We start from the raw sequence: 15,575 nt of genomic DNA, 5'->3' as shown, positions 1-15,575 counted from the left end.
GTATCTAGTGTGGCCACCAGCTGCATTAAGTACTGCTTTGCATCTCCTCCTTATGGACTGCATCAGATTTGCCAGTTCTTGCTTTGAGGTGTTACCCCACTCTTCCACCAAGGCACCTGCAAGTTCCCGGACATTTCTGTGGGGAATGGCCCTAGCTCTCACCCGCTGATCCAACAGGTCCCAGACGTGCTAAATGGGATTGAGATCCGGGCTCTTCACTGGCCATGGCAGAACACTGACATTCCTGTCTTGCAGGAAATCACGCAAAGAACGAGCAGTATGGCTGGTGGCATTGTCATGCTGGAGGGTCCTGTCTGGTCCAGCGAAGGTGGGTTTGTGCCCATAGTTGACGTTGTTGCCCAGTGATGTCTGGTCAGGACCTGCCTTACAACAGGCCTACAAGCCTTCAGTCCAACCTCTCTCAGCCTATTGCGGACAGTCTGAGCACTGATAGAGGGATTGTGCAATCCTGGTGTAACTCAGGCAATTTTTGTTGCCATCCTGTACCTGTCCCGCAGGTATGATGTTCGGATGTACCAATCCTGTGCAGGTGTTGTTGCACGTGGTCTGCCACTGCGAGGATGATCAGCGGACTGTAATGTCCCCCTGTAGCGCTGTCTTAGGCATCTCACAATACGGACATTGCAATTTTTTGCCCTGGCCACATCTGCAGTCCTCATGCATTCCTTGCAGCGTGCCTTAGGCACGTTCACGCAGTATGTTTTGGTGTTTTTCAGAGTCAGTAGAAATGCCTCTTTAGTGTCCTAAGTTTTCATAACTGTGACCTTAATTGCCTACCGTCTGTAAGCTGTTAGTGTCTTAACGACCGTTCCACAGGTGCATGTTCATTAATTGTTTATGGTTCATTGAACAAGCATGGGAAACAGTGTTTAAACCCTTTACTGTGAAGTTATTTGGATTTTATTAATTATTTTTGAAAGACAGAGTCCTGAAAAAGGTCAGTTTATTATTTTGCTGAGTTTATTTGTTCAGCACTTTTGAAATGTACGGCTACATATTTCAGAACATAGGCCGTTCTTACAGTATTCTCCCTGTACACCAAGTCAGAACCGTAGGATAAAAAAAGGGGTCATATAAGTAGACAATGAAAGCTCTTATAATATTCTATGATGACATTTCTCTAAAACAAGCTATAGGCTACATATGCACCAACAAGTCAGATTAGTAAGCTAAATTATGAGGGGGGAAAGGGACCACATTTTTAGGTGAGGTACATGGGCTACTAACGGCTTACTACACCTCATACACGTTCTTAGCTACAGTATACATATTTCCCTGGCGTATTATGCAATTTATGCAGCAGCATACAAGACATTTTTGGACTCACCCTTGTGCTCTGCTCACTTGAACAGGAAGGTAGCGCAGCGGCCCTTCCTGTGGGCAAATTTATGGTGCTAGAATAAAAACAAGGTCGACTCATGACGTCAGTGATCTTCAGGTCGGCACATCTAGAAAGTGGTTAGAGCGTTGGACTAGTAACCGAAAGGTTGCAAGATCGAATCCCCGAGTTGACAAGGTAAAAATCTGTAGTTTTTCCCCTGAGCAAGGCAGTTAACCCACTGTTCCTAGGTCGTCATTGAAAATAAGAATTTGTTCTTAACTGACTTGCCTAGTTAAATAAAGGTAAAACGATATGTATTTTCCCAGTCGGCAATATTTTTTTTTTTTACCGGAGTTCCCAGTTGTCTTGCGCTCACTGAAATCTGAGATTTCACAGTTACGAGTTTCCAGTTGTTTTGACCGCAGCAGAAGTCATGCTGGATTGACAGCATGGCCAATCTATTCAACCTCTTCTGGCCCATGGTGTTGCGTGTGAATGTTTATCCTTTTAAGCTTGGAAAAGAGACCCTTAAACCCAGAACACACCCTCTCCACCAAATAGCAGTGAGGGGAAGCAAAATAGTGATTGCTTTGCAACGCTTGCCTAGCTTGCTTGATACGATTTTGAAAGTAGGATGTTGACATGATCAGTCCAATCAAAGCTATAGTAGATATAACGTGATTTGAGGTCATTTTATCAGCGGGCAATGATCTTGAGCCTTCTTGGATGGGCACTTCTAATGTAAATCTATGGCAGCACCCAAGGGGCTTGAACTTTCTAGCTCTCCGTGTAGATTTTGCGGTGAGGTAGTGTCCCCATGAGTAACAGAACACCGAGCCAATCCCGGCGCGAGAAGATTACCAACCCCTTATGCCCTGTATTTTCCGCTGGCTGCCCCTCCACCACAGAAAGTACTGAGATGGGCTGAAACACCTGCATGTTGGAGCTGTCTTACTCGACCCCTGAATGACGGGTCGCCACTGACTATTCGACACCATCATGTAGATCCATGGTAGTCGCCATGTTAGTGTTTAGGTACCAAACTGCTTTAGTCGAGAGTATTCAGTGTGAATATGGTAATGCCAATATCCACAACACACACACACACACTGGACACACACACTGAGCTCTCATTAGCGCCTTTCCACAAGTGGCTAGCTCATTAGTCATACCTGTTTAGTGTGTTTCAAGCTGTATGGGTCACATTGGTTTACACAGGTTTTTACCTACAATAATGAACACTTTTTTTCCCTTTTTTTCTCTTTTCTTTTTAAGACTTTTTAAAATGTATTTTATTTCACCTTTATTTAACCAGGTAGGCCAGTTGAGAACAAGTTCTCATTTACAACTGCGACCTGGCCAAGATTAAACAAAGCAGTGCGACAAAAACAACAACACAGAGTTACACATAGACAAACGGTCTGGCTCGGACAGTGCTTGCTTGCTTACTTACTTACTACCTTGGACGGGCACCACAACAAGTATATGATTCAGTTTAATTTAAGCATTTGACAGACCGTCTCCCAATACTATACTTAATGGTACCTAACAAATGTACTGCATTCAATCTTGATTTAGAAACCCATTCATCTGACATATTTGTTTTTTTCTTTATTTTCTTCCTTTTGCATTATTTTTGAGACATGCAGGTGGGGGGAAACAGATTAGGGTTGGAGTGGGGCTTCAAACCCCTGTCTCCAGTGGTGAGAGGAGTGCATATGTGTGAAGCTGGGAGTGTTTCTGCTCCACTACAGGCTCTGCACATCAGAGATGTTTAATGGCGTTGAAATGCATTTTGTATCGTATGTATGACGCGGTTACAAAAAAGACAGTAAGCTAGATAGCACGTGTGTTACAGTACTATTCTTGACTAACACTATACTGTGTACTTCAAACTGCAGTATGCCAACCTCCACTGAAGTAGTTACAGTACTATTCTTGACTAACACTATACTGTGTACTTCAAACTGCGGTATGCCAACCTCCACTGAAGTAGTTGTTTTCTGATGCAGATGAAGACCGCCTCACCAGAAGAAAGAGTTTGGTTGACACCATTTCTCTTCAAGTGGATTTCCCTTCCGATAGCCTACCAGACAAGGTACGTCTGGACATGTGTATGCTGTCCTGATACAGTGAAAATAATTTAACAAATCAAATAAAGGAAAAGGAGGCGAGCTCTGAGTGCGGCTCTATTATGTTTTTGCATGTCTGAACAGAAACAAATGAAACTTTCAACACTCCAACAACATTGAACACCCAAGCAGTGCTCCTACCTTCGCTTTTCTATCGCTCCGAAATGTACATGTCATGTCTTTTGATTGTGATTTCTGAGATCGCTGTGGGGATAATGGGGGTATCCGGTTTCACTTGGTATCAGGAAAAGTTGTTTTCTCTAATATATGGGATAAAGCCATACATTGTAGGTATTCGAATGATTATAAAACCATATATGCACCTGATATAGTGTAAGTACAAGGAAGATTTGTCAATGCCCAGGGTTCTGTTGAGTAAAGAACTCCACTTTCTTTCTTTGCAGTCTCTGCTGGCTGAGGAGATCACCTTCGAGACTCTGAAAAAGGCCATTGGTAAGGCATTGGAAACCCTGTAGTTATTCAACCGTATTAGTCTTTGTAAAGTCTATCATAGCACACAGCATTTTAGCAAGCATAGTTAATAATCGACCAGGCAGGCCAAAATGACAAAACAGGCTGGAATTTCAGGCGGTCTTTTCAAAATGAAGTTTTTGACTGCACTGGGCCTTTAAGCCTTTAAACATGTAATCTAACAATTCCACAACAACTAACCCTTTCTTGATAAAGTGATGATTGTATAACACAAAACTGATGATTTCGGATTCACGTTTACATATCTTGCATTACTCATCTCATCTCATCTGTATATACTGTATTTTACAAAATGGCATTTGTAAGCGGCCCTCTTCTCTCCAGACACCACAGGGCTGGAGGAGCAGGAGAAGGAGAAGAGGCGCCAGGTCATGGAGAAGTTCCAGAAGGCTCCATTTGAGGAGATTGCCGCCCACTGCGAGTCCAAGGTAAACCAAAGATTACGTTGACCACAGTGCTGCCACACACACACACACACACACACACACACACACACACACACACACACACACACTGCTTGCTCTCTGTTTCACATACATACACCCACACCCACACACCTGTAGATCTTTACATTACTCCCTTTTTGTTTACAAGGCCTTACTTCATAAGCTTCCATCTTATCTAACTTTGTTGTTGAAGTATAGACACCTGAGTTGCCTAACCCGTTCATTCTTGAGGTTCGTAAGGTCTCCTTTTAGTTTTAATGCACCGTATTGCTGGGAAAAAATGTAATACGTTTCATCTTGATGTTCTGGTGCCGTTCGGGGAATTTAAAAGTTTTGATTGGGGACTTATTTGTGGAGGAATGTAACTCATTGTCTTGGTGATTTGTGATGTTTTATTTGTGCTTCCCATGACTGTATTTTGTATTTTAATGTGTATATGTTTGGGTATAATGTATATTTATTTTGCACGGTGAATTCGGAAAGTTTAGTCCCCTAGACTTTTTCCACATTGTTTTGCTTTACAGCCTTATTCTAAAATATATATTTTTTTATCTACACACAATACCCAATCATGACCAAGCGAAACAGGTTTAGACATTTTTGCTAATTTATTAAAAATAAAAAACAGAAATAACTTATTTAGCTAAGTATTCAGACCCTTTGCTATGAGATTCGAAAAATTTGAGCTCAGGTGTTTCCATTGATCATCCTTGAGATATTTCTATAACTTGATTGGAGAGCACCTGTTGTACATTCAATTGATTGGACATGATTTGGAAAGGCACACACCTGTCTATATAAGCTCCCACAGTTTACAGTGCATGTCAGAGCAAAAACTAAACAATGAGGTTGAAGGGATTGTCTGTAGAGCGCCGAGACAGCGTTGTGTCGAGACACAGATCTGGCAAGGGTACCAAAATATTTCTGCAGCATTGAAGGTCCCCGAGAACACAGTAGCCTCCATCATTCTTAAATGGAAGAAGCTTGGAACCACTAAGACTCTTCCTAGACCTGACCGCCCAGCAAAACTGAGCAATTGGGGGAGAAGGTCCTCGGTCAGAGAGGTGACCAAGAACCCGATTGTCACTCTGACAGAGCTCTAAAGTTCCTCTGTGAAGAACCTTCCAGAAAGACAACCATCTCTGCAGCACTCCACGAATCATGCCTTTATGGTTGAGTGGCCAGAAGGAAGGCACATGACAGCCTGCTTGGAGTTTGCTAAAAGGCCTCTAAAGGACTCTGACCATGAGAAACATGATTGAACTATTTTGCCTGAAAGCCAAGCGTCACATCTGGAGGAAACCTGGCACCATCCCTACGGTGAAGCATGGTGGTTGCAGCATCATGCTGAGGGGATGTTTTTTAGCGGCAGGGACTGGGAGACTAGTCAGGATCAAGGGAAAGATGAATGGAGCAAGGTACAGAGAGATTCTGCTCTAGAGTGCTCAGGACCTCAGACTGGGGTGAAGGTTCACCTTCCAACCGGACAACGACCCTAAGCAACGACCCTAAGCCAAGACAATGCAGGAGTGCAGGACAAGTTTCTGTATGTCCTTGAGTGGCCCAGCCAGATCTCGGACTTGAACCGGATCGAACATCTCTGTAGAGACCTGAAAATAGCTGTCCATCCAACCTGACAGAGCTTGAGAGGATCTGCAGAGAAGAATGGGAGAAACCCAAAGCTTGTAGTGACATACCCAAGAAGACTCAAGGCTGTAATCGCTGCCAAAGGTGCTTCAATAAAGTACTAAATGGTTTGAATACCTATGTAAATGTTATATTTCAGTTTTTTATGTTTAATACATTTTGCAAAAATTTCTAAAAATTGTGTTTTTGCTTTGTCAATTTGGGGTATTGTCTGTAGATTGATGAGGAAAAATAACACTTGAATCCATTTCGGTATAAGGCTCTAACATAACAAAATATGGAAAAGGCCAAGGGGTCTGAATACTTTCCAAATGCACTGTATATACAGGGCACTTTTGCCTGTTAAAATAATGTTCAATGAAAAATTATAATAAAAAGTGCAAACAGTTTTTTTTTTTAAAGCTAATTTCTTGCAATTCTATCATGGAGCTGAGAGAATCATTTGCAGTTTTAATACATGTTTCCTGAGATTCTATGCGTTTTGCCATGGTTAATGCTGTGTTATTTTACTAAACTATAATAACATTACTGCCCAATACCTCTAAATTACTGGCTTTTTGGATTTTAAATTCTCACTGACTGTCTAGCTTTTATTATTGGGAAAATTAAGAATGTTTTTCATCTTTTGGCTCGATAATCAAAAGGATAAAGTGTACACCGTCAGCTTTAATTTGAGGATATTTTCAAACATATCGGGTGAACTGTTTAGAAATTACAGCCATTTTGGTACATAGTCCCCCCATTTTAGGTGAGCTAAAGTATTGGGACAAATTCACTTACAGTTGAAGTCGGAAGATTACATACACCTAAACCAAACACATTTAAACTCAGTTTTTTACAATTCCTGACATTTAATCCTAGTAAACATTCCCTGTCTTAAGTCAGTTAGGATCACCACTTTATTTTAAGAATGTGAAATGTCAGAATAATAGTAGAGAGAGTGATTTATTTCAGCTTTTACTTCTTTCATCACATTCCCAATGGGTCAGAAGTTTACATACACTCAATTAGTATTTGGTAGCATTGCATTTAAATTGTTTAACTTGGGTCAAATGTTTCAGATAACCTTCCACAAGCTTCCCACAATAAGTTGGGTGAATTTTGGCCCATTCCTCCTGACAGAGCTGGTGTAACTGAGTCAGGTTTGTAGGCCTCCTTGCTCGTACATGCTTTTTCAGTTCTGCCCACACATTTTCTATAGGATCGAGGTCAGGGAGTTGTGATTGCCACTCCAGTACCTTGACTTTGTTGTCCTTTAGCCATTTTGCCACAACTTTGGAAGTATGCTTGGGGACATTGTTCATTTGGAAGACCCATTAACTTCCTGACTGATGTCTTGAGATGCTTCAATATATTCATATCATTTTCTTTCCTCATGATGCCATCTGTTTTGTGAAGTGCACCAGTCCCTCCTGCAGCAAAGCACCCCCACAACATGATGCTGCCACACCCGTGCTTCACGGTTGGGATGGTGTTCTTCGGCTTGCAAGCCTCCCCCTTTTTCCTCCAAACGTAACGATGGTTGTTATGGACAAACAGTTCTATTTTTGTTTCATCAGACCAGAGGACATTTCTCCAAAAACTACGATCTTTGTCCCTATATGCAGTTGCAAACCATAGTCTGTCTTTTTTATGGCGGTTTTGGAGCAGTGGCTTCTTCCTTGCTGAGCAGCCTTTCAGGTTATGGGACGGCAGGGTAGCCTAGTGGTTAAGAGCGTTGGACAAGTTCAAACCCCCGAGCTGAAGAGGTACAAATCTGTCGTTCTGCCCCTGAACAGGCAGTTAACCCACTGTTCCTAGGCCGTCATTGAAAATAAGAATTAATTCTTAACTGACTTGCCTAGTTAAATAAAGGTAAAAAAATATATATAAAAAAACATGTCGATTATAGGACTCATTTTAATGTGGATATAGATACTTTTGTACCTGTTACTTTCAACATCTTCACAAAGTCCTTTGCTTTTACTGTTGTTCTGGGATTGAGTTGCACTTTTCACACCAAAGTACGTTCATCTCTAGGGGAGAGGATGCATCTCCTTCCTGAGCGGTGTGACTTTTCACACCAAAGTACGTTCATCTCTAGGGGAGAGGACGCATCTCCTTCCTGAGCGGTATGACGGCTGCGTGGTCCCATGGTGTTTATACTTGCGTATTCTTGTTAGTACAGATGAGCGTGTTACCTTCAGGCATTTGGAAATTGCTCCCATGGATGAACCTGACTTGTGGAGGTCTACAATTTTTTTTCTGAGGTCTTGGCTGATTTCTTTTGATTTTCCCATGTCAAGCAAATAGGCACTGAGTTTGAAGGTAGGCCTTAAAATATATCCACAGGTACACCTCCAATTGACTCAAATGATGTCAATTAGCCTATCAGAAGCTTCTAAAGCCATGACATCATTTTCTGGAATTTTCCAAGCTGTTTAAAGGCACAGTCAACTTAGTGTATGTAAACTTCTGACCCACTGGAATTGTGATACAGTGAATTATAAGTGAAATAATCTGTCTGTAAACAATTGTTGGAAAAATGACTTGTGTCATGCACAAAGTAGATGTCCTAACTGACTTGCCAAAACTATAGTTTGTTAGCCGAAATTTGTGGAGTGGTTGAAAAACGAGTTTTAATGACTCCAACCTAAGTGTATGTAAACTTCCGACTTCAACTGTATGTGTATTAAAGTTGTTAAAGTTAAGAATTTGTTCCCATATTGTAAATAAGAATATATGTTTCTAAATACTTCTTCATTAATATACCATGATTAGGGATAATCGTGAATTAATCGTGAATAATGACGAGTGTGAAAGTTACAGACGCAAAAATATCATACATGCTAACCTCTCACCATTACAATAACAGGAGGTTAGCATTTTTGGGGAGGTATAATACTGTATTTGTGCTGTATTTTGTGCGTCAAACTTTCTCTCTCATCATTATTCACAATTCATTCAGGATTATCCGTAACGATAATACCGAAGAAAAGGAATATAAACGATACAATTTGCAGGAAACTCACTCTACATGCTTAAATGAAGTTGCGTGGGAAAAGGAATGGGGGTGATGAAATATTTTTCTTCATGCGTTTGAGCCAATCAGTTGTGTTGTGACAAGGTCGGGGTGGAAGATACGTCCTGCTGTAGCTCCGTGTCCACGGCCTGTGTTCCTGGTCTCCTCTTCGACCACTTGCCTCTCCTACATTGTTTATTTTCTGTCATTTGTTGTGCTGCTTTTGTGCACACAAAAAAACAGTATGTGTGCGATGGTAGCTGGAGTCGCTGTCTGTAGGGTATTCGCTCAGTGGATGCCTCTGTCTGTGTTTTCCCTCGACTCCAACCCCAGTTGATGCATGGAACAGATGTGGATGGGGCCACGGCAGGGTGCTCATTAAAAACGCTCTGATGAAGGCCTTGAGGTCGATACATAAAGCTTATTAAAGAACAGTGATACAATCAGGAGCAGTGTGCAGGTTTCTTATTTTTTTCGGATGTTTTAATATTCACAACAAGAAAAAATGTTTTGCCTGAGGGAGAGTCGTCTCTCGTTGAATGACAACAGGCACTTAATTGAATAATCTCTACTGTTGACCAGTCGCTGATGAGGGGGCATAGACTTCGGCCACCGACTTTGGCTTCGAGAAACAATTTTGTGTGTTCGAACAGCTGACAAAAAACTAACAACAACTTAAATGTCGTCATAATATATGTAGATGCCTTTAGGCAGCCCAAAAAACACGGATTTATATGGCAGAAAAATCCATGAAAAGCACGCACGCACGCACGCACGCACGCACGTACGTACGTGGGCGGCAGGGTAGCCTAGTGGTTAGAGCGTTGGACTAGTAACCGAAAGGTTGCAAGTTCAAATCCCCGAGCTGACAAGGTCAAAATCTGTCGTTCTGCCCCTGAACAGGCAGTTATCCCAGTGTTCCTAGGCCGTCATTGAAAATAAGAATTTGTTCTTAACTGACTTGCCTAAAGGTAAAATAAAAAACCAGACGCACACACACACACAAACCTACAGTGTATAGTGACTTTGTGAGCTACACAGGTTCAATTAAGTTTATCACAGACTGAAAGCATTGCTAATTGAAACACTGACATCACATCTGATTGAATTGTATAGAGACTCCTTTTTGATGAATATATGCTAATAATATTGAACTCCATCTTCACTGTGGTCACTCTTTATCAACAGGCCAATATGTTACATGACAGACTGGCACAAATCTTCGAGCTCACTATCCGGTAAGTGACTATTGAGGTCAAGAGAAGTCCCTTTAACGTCAGAGGAATCTTTTAAAAGGGAGACCTTGTATTGAATTATTAAATGTATAAATGTGTTGTCCAATCACTTCCGAGACTGCCCTGAAGGTTTACCTAACTGCTTTCTGTCCATCTGGTCTGTTCTTCTCAGACTATAGAAACTGTGGTGTTGAATTGTGTTTGTAAGAACTATAACCTTCCCTCCTTTCTGCTCCCTTTTTTCTTATTCCTCCATTTTGTCCCTCTCCCTTCCCTCTCTCTCTTTTCTACCCCCTGGTTTTCTCTCACTCTTTCCCCAGGCCCCCTCCCAGCCCCTCTGGGGTGGTGTCTATCTCTGCGGGCCACCCTCAACACCAGTCTGTCCCTGTCTACGAGATGAAGTTCCCCGACCTGTGTGTCTACTAGATCAAAGACCAGCCACTAACGCCTTGTATCCTCAACCCTAACCCTGACCACTAACCATACCCAGACCTGTGTGTCTACTGGAGCAAAGACAACCACATAGCCCTTACCCTAACCACTAACACATTTTAGCCTCAACCCTAACCCATTTCCTAACCCCTTGTGGCAGGATAGAACCACTAAAACCCTATACCCTCAACCCTACCCCCTAACTCCTTAGCCCTATACCAGATATGTCAGCTACAGCAGAGACTAGCTGTGGTACTGTACCACTAAGCCCGAATACTGTGTTCCCTATTTCTTAACACTGCACATTGTTCCTGCCCCTCCTCAGACTAACGTGTCTATTACCAGATGAGATGACTGTAGTTTCCAGTCACACGCACAGTCTACACACACGTGAACGTGCGCGCACACGCACATTCGTATTTAAGGTCTAATCAATTAGCTGTGGTGTGTTGGCTTATACACTTGGAAAGTGGAGATGTCATAGAACATCGAAAAGTGAACATTACTGGAGGCACATTGTCGTTTCAAAGATACCATCGCTCTTGCTAGCGAAGAGATTTGTAGTGGCTAATTAACAGTAAATAAGTTAATTGTTTTGCCTCACAGTTAGCCAAGAGGCTTACCTAGCCAGCTAAAATAGTTTACAGCTGGTTAGCAATCGTTTAAAAAAACTATTTTGCTAGCAACATAGTGCTGCCGTGTTAATTATAACCGGGCTCACAAAATGTGTCTCCAGTTGTTTACCTTTTACCATTGTGCATTTCTGTGCATATTAGAGAAAAGTCATTTTAGCAGCCAGCCTGAAAAATAGCTTATTTTATTGGCTTTTTCAGACAGATAAGCTGCAGAAAGCTAATACTTTTTTTTTTATGTCCCAATTTATTGAAAACCAATTCATATATGTTAATCTGTGTGGACAAGGTGAATTTCAGGTAGAACATTGAGAGTCTTGGAAATGTGGAAATTCTATTCTGGAATAGACATCTTGGTGGATTGAGCGGGGTTCTTTATTGCAGGTCCATTATGGCAGTGTTTCAAAAATGTTGGATATGAGACCAGGCTAGTAACCCCCCCCCCTGTTATGTTATGGTCTTGGCTTTTGGTTCCTTCCATAGGAATCCAGTCACCACTGTTCAAAACCTACTGGAGTCATGCCCTTCAGGACCTGTACTGAGGAATGGTATTGTGGACCAGCTAACGCTCGCACTTCACCACCTTTTTCATCGCTCTTTCACAATATGGTACAAAAACATGTAGTTATTTTTATTACACCCTCTTGACAAGATTCATGTGAAGGCCTATTAAGTCGTCTTTTTCTTCTCAATCCTCTCACCGACGCTGAGCACAATACAAATATTCTAACGCAATGGACTTTGGATAGTTCCATCTATTTTCTTGTAAGGCATTTTACATGAACATTTTAGAGATTTTTCATTATTGATTATCACATTTCAAATCTCTGTCATTTCTCTTTCCAGTAATTTGAGGAACCTGCAATTTGACATGACGTATTGGTTTGATATCACAATGCATCAAATAAATCTAGATACAGTATATACAATGTTATGCTTATTGCTATAGGCCAGATGTTTGTGTGCAGTATAATTGGTATTGTTCACATGGGTTTCATAGCTTGCAGCTTCCTGTGGATATGTGTCACGATGATTTGTCCTGATTGTTATTTGTATTGATTGTTATTTAGAGTATGTGGGAAAATATAATTGAGGGTTCACCAATATCATTTTCCAACTTACCTGGCAGGACAAGATCTGTCATAACTCTGTTGGCCATCTAGAATACCAAAATGCTTTCATCTTTACCAAAGAATCCATTTGCCACGGCCCCCATCCATCCCCTCCCTCCCTCTAACGTCTTAATAACGATGTCACTCAACATTTTGTTTCTGAGGGAACCAAATATCTGTCTGTGTGCTGTTTGGGGCTCGCCACTGGGCTGTTTAATAACCCAGGTTGTTATCTTACTATTGTTACATCCTGGCTTGGTGCGGGTGTCTCTCCTGTTTCTAGTGCTTGGTATGATGCAGACATGCTGTGTAAAACGCTGCATTAGTCGAGGAAAAAAGGTCCTCGATTTGCGGTTGTCGGATTATAACAGATTATTTTGGAAGGACCCATCTAAGCAAAGGACCATTCGACGAAGGGATGGGCGTAGTTCAGTCCTACAGAGGTTAGTGTCAGGGAGGGGGTCTACAGTCCTCCCAAACAAGACACTCTAATAATGATTATGAGGCTATTTGAAAAGAGGCTTCAGCGATATGGGTGATGTTGAGATGGTTAATAGCGTGGGCTCAAATTGAAGAATAGAGAGGCTAAAGTGATGTTGGTTATCAAAAGGTTCTCTGTGATGGCATCCTGTTGTGCCTTCTGTAGCAGGATACTGCAGAACGTTGCTGTGGGTGGTTTTGTATGTTCAAGGTGGTTTCGTGTTAAGGGTTGAGTCAGGCTTTCAGTCCCAGGTAACCTGAGCCACTGAGAGACTTGAGTCCAGCTTGCGAGACTAGTGGATCAAAATTGGTTAGTATAGTGAGGAAAGACGGCGGGCGGTACGGTGTATGATTGTAAATGGGAATCACTAAGGTGATTCGTGGACACTAGCTTCATCCATTTTAATTGGCTGGTGGCGGAAAATTACCTTTTGGGATGTAGCCTCTTGGATTATATATATATATATATATATAACGTGGTGCTTTATGACTCAGACCTAAGACACTTGTGAAACGGATAAATAACACATTTGGCACAGATGATTGGCCCTCAAACATAGATTTTTCCAATTGTTTTTCAATCGCGACTGGGTTGTCGAGATTGCTGCCTTAGCTAAGAAACTTTCGGGAACCTCACCCAAGAGCAGCAGAAGACAATAATGTTCATCCATATCCATTGTCGAATGGAACATTTTTATTTTTGTCTGAGACCTTTTGCTCATTTTGACCTAATATGTAGAAATGCCCCTATTGATGCATATAATCTGAAGTCGTATCAGAAATGTGTAATCTCATTCATGGCGAAGTGCAATATGTTCTCCTCTGTATGGTTATAGGATTGTTTTTCTTTTGCAACACGTAATGTCTTATCTTGAACTGTGGTGTCACTTCAGATAGCATATATTACTACGAGTTTATCGAGAGATTCATTATGAAATATCAAGTGTGTATGTATAACCTATGGGAGTTATGACATGAGGAATGTAGACCATACAGCATCATTGACTGAGATCGAGTGCCAGTCTGTTTTTTGCTATCATTCCAAATTCCCTGTCACTCATTGGCTTGACAATGACTGCAATGGAGTACTCAAGAGCACAAACAGGTCTGGGACTAGGCTATCATTTACTTTCTTTATGCTGAATTTGTCAATAGTCTAATATGGTATGTTTTTTTATAGATATTCATCATACGAGTGGCATGTTGCCTGATAGAAAATGGGTTGGGAGTTCTTCTGTTTATTGTTCAAAATCAGCACTCCTCTTAACTTGAAACGGTGCAATGGGAGACCACTGTTTTGGCTAAACCAGCATTTTTGAAGTCTGATGTATTCTTGGTGTTTTGAGACGCCCCCATGTGTGCTGGTTTTCCTTCCAACATATCCACAAAATCTTTCCTAAAGGACAAAATCCTGACAAAAGTTAGGTTAATGCCAGATACAAGTCAATATTCAATAAGCAGCTCGATTTAAGTCTTGTGTGGATAAGCAGATGAGTTTGCATGAAAACCAGCAACCACAGGGGGGTCTGAAGACCTGGTTTGACAAAAGGCTTCGCTGTGGTGAAGAGGCTGCAGGGATATTGAGTCCATTTTCTCTAGTTATTACAGTAACGAGATAGAGAATAGTGATTATAGACTGAAATGAACAGTATAACAATTAACAATCATTTGAGCGACTGGTCAGCAATGGCTACAATTAAGCATCATGCTGTGTTTTTAATTTAACATCACTTTGTGTAATAAATAAGTGTTTTGGTTGTTGTTGTATATATATTGTTTATTTCTCTGAGACTCCTTGGGCCACTGAAATGCTCAGTCAGATTGTGTGGGCGTTCGGAAACAAAATGATTACAACCTATGTTGTGATAATTGCTCTGTAACCCATTTCATATGCCACATGATATACAATAAGACCGACACAACAGATACATTCAACCACACATACGTTTGTTTAATCACAAAACCGGAGGCAAACATCTGTCTGGTGAAGTCCACAAAGCAAATAGTACATGTTAAAAACAATTACATGACCTACAGCATGGTCCAGCAAGTTAATGTTTCTCACAGTTTACTAAACAATTACTGATTTAGAACCACAGAGAGTTACCGTGTGTGTGTGCGCGATCACAAGTTTAAAAAAACATGTTGACTAGTTGTAGACTAGATGAACGCCAATTCCATCCTGCTCTTTCATGTTAGAAAAACGGTCTATGACTCTGTCATACAGTAGTGCACAATGTTAGTTTTTGTTGTCGTAGGCTACCTAGCTAAAGTGCTTGCTTGCTGAACTTCCTGGCATGGGCAACAATGAACCAGCTAAGTTAGCTAGCTAGTTAACGTGAGCCTACTAGACTACATCTAGCCTACGTATTAAACTTCAATCGTCTCAGGCAAGTAGCACAGTATATTAATTTATGGTTAGATCAGAATCGCCGGTATAATCAATGGCCAGTACGGAGAATTAAGTCAGAACCACAAGTCCAAATCCTCATCTCCATCTCTGCTTAGGAAAGGGCCAATTTAGCTAACTAGCCTACTGCAGGACAACAAGCAGACCAGAAACAGACACTTTTGTCTGACAATTATGTTTTTCTTTTGATGTGATTTGATTGGTGTGAAGCCAA

General features: G+C 41.3%; 1 protein-coding gene across 3 annotated transcripts in view; it reads left to right on the top strand.

The window, feature by feature from the left end:
• Positions 1-14,718, top strand: part of efr3a (EFR3 homolog A (S. cerevisiae)) — a 235,686-nt gene extending 220,968 nt beyond the window's left edge. For all 3 annotated transcript variants that reach the window (XM_064942642.1, XM_064942651.1, XM_064942632.1), the window contains 5 exons: positions 3,355-3,440; positions 3,879-3,927; positions 4,291-4,394; positions 10,249-10,298; positions 10,616-14,718. In XM_064942642.1, coding sequence (XP_064798714.1) covers positions 3,355-3,440; positions 3,879-3,927; positions 4,291-4,394; positions 10,249-10,298; positions 10,616-10,721 — 395 coding nt within the window. In that variant the 3' untranslated portion in view covers positions 10,722-14,718. The remainder of the gene's footprint in view (positions 1-3,354; positions 3,441-3,878; positions 3,928-4,290; positions 4,395-10,248; positions 10,299-10,615) is intronic.
• The last annotated feature ends 857 nt before the right edge of the window (positions 14,719-15,575 follow it).

Source organism: Oncorhynchus masou, chromosome 3 (genome assembly GCF_036934945.1).
Source record: "Oncorhynchus masou masou isolate Uvic2021 chromosome 3, UVic_Omas_1.1, whole genome shotgun sequence".
Lineage (NCBI taxonomy): Eukaryota > Metazoa > Chordata > Actinopteri > Salmoniformes > Salmonidae > Oncorhynchus > Oncorhynchus masou.
Note: the sequence above shows the minus strand (reverse complement) of the source record. Positions and strands in the feature narration are given on the sequence as shown.